This window comes from Pristiophorus japonicus, unplaced genomic scaffold (genome assembly GCF_044704955.1).
Source record: "Pristiophorus japonicus isolate sPriJap1 unplaced genomic scaffold, sPriJap1.hap1 HAP1_SCAFFOLD_3503, whole genome shotgun sequence".
NCBI lineage: Eukaryota > Metazoa > Chordata > Chondrichthyes > Pristiophoridae > Pristiophorus > Pristiophorus japonicus.
The window spans coordinates 4,905-16,442 of NW_027253329.1; the positions used below are offsets into that span (position 1 = coordinate 4,905).

Sequence of the window (11,538 nt, forward strand, 5' to 3'; positions counted from 1 at the left end):
AGTTAACACAAAGAGTTTGCACATATAACAGCCTAGACTGAAGAATGTAGCTATGAGGAAAGACTGGATAGGCTGGCTTTGTATTCGTTGGAACAGAGGAGGCTGAGGGGAGACCTGATTGAGGTGTATAAAATTATGAGGGGCTGTTAGCGTTAGTGTTTTCTTAGAAGAATCACTCAACACTCAGGGTCGGTTCCAATGCTGAAGCAGCTTTTATTACGCTCAGCGGGAAGGAAAAACTCAGGACCGTATCCAGGTTTCTCTTCACAGAACAAAGAGTTACATGTACCTTTATATGTTTCACAACAGTTACAAAACAGTTTACTGCAGTTACACAGCCCATCACGGCTGGACACAAGCCAATCACAATGATTATAGATTACATATAGGTTATTTTAACCCAATAGAATTCCCCCTATGTCTCAGGAACCATGTGTTCGTCTTTTGTCAGCTTGGGCTGATTGATATAGGTTCTCTCACTAGTTCTTTCTTCTTGGAGAAATAATTGGTTTCTAACCTTGTTTACAGGAGATGGGTTCTCTTATCTCTTTCTTCCTGGGGAATTAATTGGTTTATGGCCTTGAATATGTGAGATGGGTTCTCTCCTCATTATTCTTATCCTGCATCCAAGGCATTCCTACAGTGGGCCTCACAGGGTTATTGCTCGGTCAGTGAACGTTCAACAGTTCACAGTTTGACTACCTGATTTCCCATAATGCCTGGGCAGCCATTTTATGTGTGTCCATATTTCTACTCTCTACAACAGGGGCGTAGATAGAGTGGCTAGCAGAGGGGTCAACAACCAGGGGGCATAGATTTAAAGTAATTGGTAGAAGGTTTAGAGGGGATATGAGGGGAAATGTCTTCACCCAAGGGGGGTTGGGGTCTGGAACTCACTGCCTGAAAGGGTGGTAGAGGCAGAAACCCTCACCACATTTAAAAAGTACCTGGATGTGCACTTAAAATGCCGTAGCCCCGAGAGCTGGAAAGTAGGATTAGGCTGGATAGCTCTTTGTCTGCCGGCACAGACTCGATGGGCCGAAATGGTCTCCTTCCGTGCTGTAAATTTCTATGATTCTCTTTTAATGTTGATTTTTATTTCCCGCTCCGAATAGCGGAGCTATCTGAAAGCAGCCAATCGGACTCCGGGCCTTTCGGTGGCAGCCAATCCATGCTCGGTCATTTAGGCGGCAGCCAATCGTTGTCCAGGGCTCTTGATGGGGCAGCAACAGCCAATCGGTGGCCGGGTCTGGGCCGCAGGAACTAATCGGTGGAGGGTCTGGGCGGCAGCCAATCGGTGGCCGGCGGCGTGGTTGCCGCGGGTGATGGCGGCTAAGCGGGGAGCGCTGATCGTGCTGGAGGGGGTGGACCGGGCCGGCAAGCGCACCCAGTGCCGGTGGCTGAAGGAGGCGCTGACGAAGCAAGGCCGCGCCGCCGAGGTCCTGCGCTTCCCGGGTAAGGGACCGGGACCCGGGATTCATCCGCGGCTTGTTGCCCACCCCCGGTGTGTGACCTGTAAACCCCCACCCCTACCGACTGACCTGTAACTTCCCCCTCCCCCCCCCGACTGACCTGTAACCCCCCCCCCGACTGACCTGTAACCCCCCCCCCGACTGACCTGTAACCCCCCCCCGACTGACCTGTAACCCCCCCCCCGACTGACCTGTAACCCCCCCCCCCGACTGACCTGTAACCCCCCCCCGACTGACCTGTAACCCCCCCCCCGACTGACCTGTAACCCCCCCCCCGACTGACCTGTAACCCCCCCCCCCCGACTGACCTGTAACCCCCCCCCCCCGACTGACCTGTAACCCCCCCCCCCCCGACTGACCTGTAACCCCCCCCCCCGACTGACCTGTAACCCCCCCCCGACTGACCTGTAACCCCCCCCCCCGACTGACCTGTAACCCCCCCCCCGACTGACCTGTAACCCCCCCCCCGACTGACCTGTAACCCCCCCCCCGACTGACCTGTAACCCCCCCCCCGACTGACCTGTAACCCCCCCCCCGACTGACCTGTAACCCCCCCCGACTGACCTGTAACCCCCCCCGACTGACCTGTAACCCCCCCCCCGACTGACCTGTAACCCCCCCCGACTGACCTGTAACCCCCCCCCCGACTGACCTGTAACCCCCCCCCGACTGACCTGTAACCCCCCCCCCCCGACTGACCTGTAACCCCCCCCCCGACTGACATGTAACCCCCCCCCCGCCCAACTGATATGTAACCTCCCCCCCCCCCCCGACTGACCTGTAAACCCCCCCCCCCGACTGACCTGTAACTTCCTCCTCCCCCCCCCCCCCGACTGACCTGTAACTTCCCCCGACTGACCTGTAACCCCCCCCGACTGACCTGTAACCCCCCCCCCGACTGACCTGTAACCCCCCCCCGACTGACCTGTAACCCCCCCCGACTGACCTGTAACCCCCCCCCGACTGACCTGTAACCCCCCCCCCGACTGACCTGTAACCCCCCCCCGACTGACCTGTAACCCCCCCCCCCGACTGACCTGTAACCCCCCCCCCCGACTGACCTGTAACCCCCCCCCCCGACTGACCTGTAACCCCCCCCCCCGACTGACCTGTAACCCCCCCCCGACTGACCTGTAACCCCCCCCGACTGACCTGTAACCCCCCCCCCCCCGACTGACCTGTAACCCCCCCCCCCGACTGACCTGTAACCCCCCCCCCCGACTGACCTGTAACCCCCCCCCCCGACTGACCTGTAACCCCCCCCCCCGACTGACCTGTAACCCCCCCCCCCCCGACTGACCTGTAACCCCCCCCCCCCGACTGACCTGTAACCCCCCCCCCCCGACTGACCTGTAACCCCCCCCCCCGACTGACCTGTAAACCCCCCCCCCCCGACTGACCTGTAAACCCCCCCCCCGACTGACCTGTAAACCCCCCCCCCCCGACTGACCTGTAACCCCCCCCCCCGACTGACCTGTAACCCCCCCCCCCGACTGACCTGTAACCCCCCCCCGACTGACCTGTAACCCCCCCCGACTGACCTGTAACCCCCCCCCCGACTGACCTGTAACCCCCCCCCCGACTGACCTGTAACCCCCCCCCCCGACTGACCTGTAACCCCCCCCCCGACTGACCTGTAACCCCCCCCCCCGACTGACCTGTAACCCCCCCCCCCCGACTGACCTGTAACCCCCCCCCCCCGACTGACCTGTAACCCCCCCCCCCCCGACTGACCTGTAACCCCCCCCCCCCCGACTGACCTGTAACCCCCCCCCGACTGACCTGTAACCCCCCCCCGACTGACCTGTAACCCCCCCCCCGACTGACCTGTAACCCCCCCCCCGACTGACCTGTAACCCCCCCCCCCGACTGACCTGTAACCCCCCCCCCCGACTGACCTGTAACCCCCCCCCCGACTGACCTGTAACCCCACCCGACTGACCTGTAACCCCACCCGACTGACCTGTAACCCCACCCGACTGACCTGTAACCCCACCCGACTGACCTGTAACCCCACCCGACTGACCTGTAACCCCACCCGACTGACCTGTAACCCCACCCGACTGACCTGTAACCCCACCCGACTGACCTGTAACCCCACCCGACTGACCTGTAACCCCACCCGACTGACCTGTAACCCCACCCGACTGACCTGTAACCCCACCCGACTGACCTGTAACCCCACCCGACTGACCTGTAACCCCACCCGACTGACCTGTAACCCCACCCGACTGACCTGTAACCCCACCCGACTGACCTGTAACCCCACCCGACTGACCTGTAACCCCACCCGACTGACCTGTAACCCCACCCGACTGACCTGTAACCCCACCCGACTGACCTGTAACCCCACCCGACTGACCTGTAACCCCACCCGACTGACCTGTAACCCCACCCGACTGACCTGTAACCCCACCCGACTGACCTGTAACCCCACCCGACTGACCTGTAACCCCACCCGACTGACCTGTAACCCCACCCGACTGACCTGTAACCCCACCCGACTGACCTGTAACCCCACCCGACTGACCTGTAACCCCACCCGACTGACCTGGAACCCCACCCGACTGACCTGTAACCCCACCCGACTGACCTGTAACCCCACCCGACTGACCTGTAACCCCACCCGACTGACCTGTAACCCCACCCGACTGACCTGTAACCCCACCCGACTGACCTGTAACCCCACCCGACTGACCTGTAACCCCACCCGACTGACCTGTAACCCCACCCGACTGACCTGTAACCCCACCCGACTGACCTGTAACCCCACCCGACTGACCTGTAACCCCACCCGACTGACCTGTAACCCCACCCGACTGACCTGTAACCCCACCCGACTGACCTGTAACCCCACCCGACTGACCTGTAACCCCACCCGACTGACCTGTAACCCCACCCGACTGACCTGTAACCCCACCCGACTGACCTGTAACCCCACCCTCCCGACCTGTAACCCCACCCTCCCGACCTGTAACCCCCCCCTCCCGACCTGTAACCCCCCCCTCCCGACCTGTAACCCCCCCCTCCCGACCTGTAACCCCCCCCTCCCGACCTGTAACTTCCCCCCCGACTGACCTGTAACTTCCCCCCCGACTGACCTGTAACTTCCCCCCCGACTGACCTGTAACTTCCCCCCCGACTGACCTGTAACTTCCCCCCCGACTGACCTGTAACTTCCCCCCCGACTGACCTGTAACTTCCCCCCCGACTGACCTGTAACTTCCCCCCCGACTGACCTGTAACTTCCCCCCCGACTGACCTGTAACTTCCCCCCCGACTGACCTGTAACTTCCCCCCCGACTGACCTGTAACTTCCCCCCCGACTGACCTGTAACTTCCCCCCCGACTGACCTGTAACTTCCCCCCCGACTGACCTGTAACTTCCCCCCCGACTGACCTGTAACTTCCCCCCCGACTGACCTGTAACTTCCCCCCCGACTGACCTGTAACTTCCCCCCCGACTGACCTGTAACTTCCCCCCCGACTGACCTGTAACTTCCCCCCCGACTGACCTGTAACTTCCCCCCCGACTGACCTGTAACTTCCCCCCCGACTGACCTGTAACTTCCCCCCCGACTGACCTGTAACTTCCCCCCCGACTGACCTGTAACTTCCCCCCCGACTGACCTGTAACTTCCCCCCCGACTGACCTGTAACCCCCCCCCCCGACTGACCTGTAACCCCCCCCCCCGACTGACCTGTAACCCTCCCCCCCGACTGACCTGTAACTTCCCCCGACTGACCTGTAACTTCCCCCGACTGACCTGTAACCCCCCCCCCCCGACTGACATGTAACCCCCCCCCCCCGACTGACATGTAACCCCCCCCCGCCCAACTGATATGTAACCCCCCCCGAATGACCTGTAGACCCCCCCCGACTGACCTTTTACTTCCTCTCCTCCCCCCGACTGACCTGTAAACCCCCCCCAGATTGACCTGTAACTCTCCCCTCAGTCCCCTCTGTTCCAAGGAAAACAACCCCAGCCTATCCAATCTTCCTCCATAGCTAAAATTCTCCAGTTTTGGCAACATCCTCGGAAATCTCTGTACCCTCTCTAGTGCAGTCACATCTTTCCTGTAATGTGGTGACCAGAACTGCACACAGTACTCTAGCTGTGGCCTAACTAGTGTTTTATACAGTTCAAGCATAAACCTCCCTGCTCTCGTATTCTATGCCTTGGCTAATAAAGGCAAGCATTCCGTATGCCTTCTTAACCACCTTATCTACCTGTCCTGATACCTTCAGGGATCTGTGAACCTGCACTCCAAGGTCCCTCTGTTCCTTTACATTTCTCAGTGTCCTACCATTTAATGTGGATTCCCTTGCCTTGTTAGCCCTTCCTAAATGCATTACCTCACACTCCTCCGGATTGAATTCCATTTGCCACTGTTCTGGCCATTGACATCTTCCTGCAGGCTACAGCTTTCTTCTTCATTATCAACCACATGGCCAATGTTTGTATCATCTGCAAACTTCTTAATTATACTCCCTACATTCAAGTCTAAATCATTGATATATACCACAAAAAGCAAGGGATCTAGTACTGAGGCCTGTGGAACCCCACTGGAAACAGCCTTCCAGTCACAAAAACACCATCGACCATTACCCATTGCTTCCTGCCTCTGAGCCGATTTTGGATCCAACTTGCCACTTTGCTTTGGATCCCATGGGCTTTTACATTCATGACCCGTCTGCCATGTGGGACCTTATCAAAAGCTTTGCTAAAATCCATATACACTACATCAAATGCACGGCCCCATTGACCCTCCTGGTTACCTCCTCAAAAAATTCAATCAAGTTAGTCAGACACAACCTTCCCTTAAAAAATCCATGCTGACTGTTCTCGATTAATCCGTCTTTCTAAATGAAGACTTATCTTGTCCTTCAGAATTTTTTCCAATACTTTCCCCATAATTACTCGGTCTATCCCTTTCTCCCTTCATCACATTCAAACAACTGGAAGGAAAGGTCAAAATTAATCGGAGAAGAGGTAGAAGGTAAAGCTTTCCGGTCCTGAACTGCTTCTGTTTTTCAATCCTTTCTTTCAATAACCTAGAGTTCCAACCTGTCACGCAACCAATCCAATCACTGGCTTTTTGGCCATCAATATTAACTGAGTAGTTTGCGCTAATAATGTGCACTTGCTGGAGATACTGTCTGTGCAGAGTGCCATTGTGAGGTAAGCTAGTGCACCACGATCTGGTCTAATCCTGCGGGAATATCGCTGAATATCTGTAATATCGCCCATCTCTGCCCCTCTGCCTTAACTCACCTGCTGCTGAAACTCTCATCCATGCCTTTGTTAACTCCAGACTCGACTAATCCAATGCTCTCCTGGCTGGCCTCTCACCTTGCACCCTCCGTAAACTTGAGCTCCTCCAAAACTCTGCTGCCCATGTCCTAACTCGCACCAAGTCCCGTTCACCCATCACGCCTGTGCTCACTGACCTACATTGGCTCCCGGACCGGCAATGCCTCGATTTAAAAATTCTCATCCTTGTTTTCAAATCCTGCTGCGGTCTCACTCCACCCTATCTCTATCTCCTCCAGCCCTACAACCCTCAGATACCTGCATTCCTCCAGTTCTGGCCTCTTGTATGTCCCCGATTTTAATTGCTCCATCATTGACGACCGTACCATCAGTTGCCTGGGCCCTAAACTCTAGAACTCCCTCCCTAAACCTCCGCCTCACCACCTCTCTCTCCTCCTTTAAGACGCTCCTTAAAATCTATCTCTTTGACCAAGCTTTTGGTCGTCTGTCCTAATATCTCCTTATGTGGCTCGGTGTGAAATTTTGCTACATTAAAGGCGCTATATAAATGCAAGTTCTATAAGAACATGGCACTGGAACATCCCTGATTTGTGTCTTGTTTGGTTTCAGACAGAGTGACTGAGATTGGGCAGCTGATCAGCTCATACCTTGAGAAGAAGAGCAACCTGAATGATCACACCGTGCACCTGCTCTTTGCGGCCAACAGATGGGAACAAGTGTAAGGGACTTTTAAGGCTCTTTGTTTAAGACGCAAATGTGGCGCTGAGAGCGATGGTCTCCTTGTGGTGGGGAGTGGATGTTGCAATGCGTTGGGTAAAAGTACATTTTTGGATCAGTTACTGAAGTCATCATCGTAGGCAGTCCCTCGGAATCGAGGAAGACTTGCTTCCGCTCTTAAATTGAGTCCTTAGGTGGCTGAACAGTCCAATACGAGAACCACAGTCCCAGGTGGGACAGAGTCGTTGAGGGAAGGGGTGGGTGGGACATGTTATGCCGCACGCTCTTTCCGTTGCCTGCGCTTGTTTTCTGCATGCTCTTGGCGATAAGATTCTAGGTGTTCAGTGCCCTCCCGGTTGCACTTAGGGCGGTCTTTGGCCAGGGACTCCCAGGTGTCAGTAGGGATGTTGCAGTTTATCAGTGAGGCTTTGAAGATGTCCTTGTAACGTTTCCTCTGCCCACCTTTGGCTCGTTTGCCGTGAAGGAGTTCCGAGTAGAGCGCTTGCTTTGGGAGTATTCTGAAGTATTGTGTTGCTGCCTGCTTTTCACTTGGAGCTTGACTTGTCATTGGGATTGGTTTGGATCCTGCTTTACACACAGTTCACAGAATCCAGCTCCTGTTGCCTTTAGCTAAAATATAACTTGGTGATGCAGTAAAAGGAGCTATGCCAGAATAATCTCCTGTTGAAATACACGATGTGTGTTCTCTGGTGCCAATGGACTGCTTACTGCATTGACGTATTCCTTTGTTCCTGTGTTCCAGGCCACTGATTAAAGAAAAGTTACAGCAAGGGGTCACTCTGATCGTGGATAGATATGCATTTTCTGGAGTTGCATTCACAAGTGCAAAATCAGTAAGTATAACAAAACTGAGCAAAATAGTATTTTGAATTGTAATGCGGGTAAACAGTAAATCTATATAATATCTAAACTGGTTTTAGTCAAAGGGAATCAGACACCTCTTTCTGCTTTTCCCTGGCACGTACAACATCAAAGCACTGTGTTGGAATTGACTATGTTTAAGATTGATGAGATGCCTTAATTAACTTGCCTTTGAGCTGGAAATACACAGAATCTGTAACAACAAAAGATAGGTATGCATGGTTGCTTTCCAAACAGTTGACCTGGGTTTGTTTTCCAGCCATCCCATCTCTTACTTTCTACTTGATGATTCTGGTTGCAAGCAGTTCTTACAGTAGTATCTCAAGGCTCTCACGGGAAACCTCACCCGGCCCGGACACGGAAAGGATTGACAGATTGATAGCTCTTTCTCGATTCTGTGGGTGGTGGTGCATGGCCGTTCTTAGTTGGTGGAACGATTTTTCTGGTTAATTCCAATAACGAACGAGACTCCTCTATGTTAAATAGTTACAGGTTACGACCCTTCGGGTTTGTAACCTTCAGAACTGAAGGATTAGAAATAAATAGACATTTGAGTAAATTTTGGAAAAATAGAGAAAATCGAGAGATACAGATCATAGAGAGGAGTTAATGAGTTGAATGACCTGCAGTTTGCTAATAGAAAACTGGTCTTCAGTGGCTGGAGGAGGCGGGGGGGGGGGAGATGGAAAGACATAGAATGTACAAAATAATATGCAAATAGTAGAAAGAAAGAACTTGTATTTCTATAGCGCCTTTCTCGACCGCAGGACGTCCCAAAGTGCTTTACAGCCAATGAAATACTTTTGGAGTTCCATTTCAGGATGTTTCATTATTAGTCATTTTTTCATTCGTTCTTGGGATGTGGGCGTCGGTAGCAAGGCCGGCATTTATTGTCCATCCCTAATTGCTTTTGAGAAGGTGGTGGTGAGCCGCCGCCTTGAACCGCTGCAGTCTGTGTGGTGAAGGTACTCCCACAGTGCTGTTGGGGAGGGAGTTCCAGGATTTTGACCCAGCAACCATGAAAGAACGGTGATATATTTCCAAGTCAGGATGGTGTGTGACTTGGAGGGGAACTTGTAGGTGTTCCTATGCGCCTGCTGCCTTTATCCTTCTAGATGGGAGAGGTCGCGGGTTTGGGAGGTGCTGCTGAAGAAGCCTTGGCGCGTTGCTGCAGTGCATCTTGTAGATGGTACACACTGCAGCCACGGTGCGCCAGTGGTGGAGGAAGTGAATGTTTAAGGTAGAGGATGGGGTGCTAATCAAGCATGCTGCTTTGTCCTGGATGGCATTGAGCTTCTTGAGTGTTGTTGGAGCTGCAGTCATCCAGGCAAGTGGAGAGTATTCCATCACACTCCTGACTTGTGCCTTGTAGATGGTGGAAAGGCTTTGGGGAGTCCGGAGATGAGACACTCGCCACAGAATACCCAGCCACTGACCTGCTGTGGTAGGCATAGTATTTATGTGGCTGGTCCAGTTAAGTTTCTGGTCAAGCAAAGTGATCAATTTTGTACATTGACTTATTCTAAGCTGCCATTCAGCTGCACAGACATGTCAGATTTTAATTAGTTAGACAAATGCCAGACTCCTTAGATAGTTCACTCCTTTCCTATTCCGGCAGCCAAATTAGAATAAGAAAGACATCTTTTCTGACCTATTCAAAGTTTTTGCCTACGCGTACACATGTAGGGCCCAAGTTTCGAGCCGCGCCTAGAACGGCGCAGTCCCGACCTGGACGCCCGTTTTTCACGCCACAAAGTGCGCCTAAAAAAAACCTCCAGATTCTCCAGCTCCCTGCAGGTCCTCTGGCCCTCGGCGCAGCGCAGCAGGAGCTGTAGGGGGTGGAGCCAGGTCCCTGCGCTGAAAACAATGCCGGGACCTCTGCACATGCGCGCAACAGTGGGCGCGCATGTGCAGTAGCTCCAGGCGCCCGAAACTGTGAGGGAGGGGCTGAAGCACGCAGCCCCTAGCCCTGGCCAAATAGCCTCACTAAGGCTGCGTGAATAAGGCTCCTCCCACGGCCAGCTCCTGCTTCCTCCCGACCCGACTCGACTCCCGCTTCCCGCCTCCGGACCGGACCCGACACCGACCTAACTCCCGCTTCCCCCCCGCCCCCGGACCGGACCTGACCCGACTCCCGCTCCCCACCGCCTCCGGACCCGACCCGACACCCGCTTACCCCCACGCTCCCGCCTCCGGACCGACCCCGACTCCCGCTCCCCCCCCCCCCAGACTGGATGCGACCTGACCTCCCTCCCCCCGACCTGACCTCCCTACCTCCCTCTCCCTCCCTCCCCCCGAACCGAACCTCCCCCCCCCCCCCACCACCCCCCCGACCCGCGCTCCCCCCGACCCGACCCAACATCGCCTACCTGTAAATTTGGTGCTGGGGACGGGCCCTGCCCGAGGTCCCGGGCCCGGCCCGTTCAGCCCCTTCTCCTTCACCCCCACTTCTCCTTCCTCCCCCCCTTCTCCTTCTCCCCCCTTCTCCTTCTCCCCCCTTCTCCTTCTCCCCCCTTCTCCTTCTCCCCCCTTCTCCTTCTCCCCCCTTCTCCTTCTCCCCCCTTCTCCTTCTCCCCCCTTCTCCTTCTCCCCCCTTCTCCTTCTCCCCCCTTCTCCTTCTCCCCCCTTCTCCTTCTCCCCCCTTCTCCTTCTCCCCCCTTCTCCTTCTCCCCCCTTCTCCTTCTCCCCCCTTCTCCTTCTCCCCCCTTCTCCTTCTCCCCCCTTCTCCTTCTCCCCCCTTCTCCTTCTCCTTCTCCCCCCTTCTCCTTCTCCCCCCTTCTCCTTCTCCCCCCTTCTCCTTCTCCCCCCTTCTCCTTCTCCCCCCTTCTCCTTCTCCCCCCTTCTCCTTCTCCCCCCTTCTCCTTCTCCCCCCTTCTCCTTCTCCCCCCTTCTCCTTCTCCCCCTTCTCCTTCTCCCCCCTTCTCCTTCTCCCCCCTTCTCCTTCTCCCCCCTTCTCCTTCTCCCCCCTTCTCCTTCTCCCCCCTTCTCCTTCTCCCCCCTTCTCCTTCTCCCCCCTCTCCTTCTCCCCCCTTCTCCTTCTCCCCCCTTCTCCTTCTCCCCCATCCCTCCCCCCTTCTCCCCCATCCCTCCCCCTTCTCCCCCATCCCTCCCCCTTCTCCCCCATCCCTCCCCCTTCTCCCCCATCCCTCCCCCCTTCTCCCCCCTCCCTCCCCCCTTCTCCCCCATCCCT

The 11,538-nt window shown here is 55.7% G+C and overlaps 1 protein-coding gene across 1 annotated transcript; it reads left to right on the forward strand.

The window, feature by feature from the left end:
* Positions 1 to 1,309: 1,309 nt before the first annotated feature.
* Positions 1,310 to 8,320, forward strand: LOC139250212 (thymidylate kinase-like; the record flags this gene model as incomplete). Its single annotated transcript, XM_070872708.1, has 3 exons — positions 1,310 to 1,455; positions 7,359 to 7,467; positions 8,230 to 8,320. Coding segments are annotated over exons 1-3 (330 nt in total), but the record flags the coding sequence as incomplete, so codon positions are not given.
* Positions 8,321 to 11,538: the final 3,218 nt, after the last annotated feature.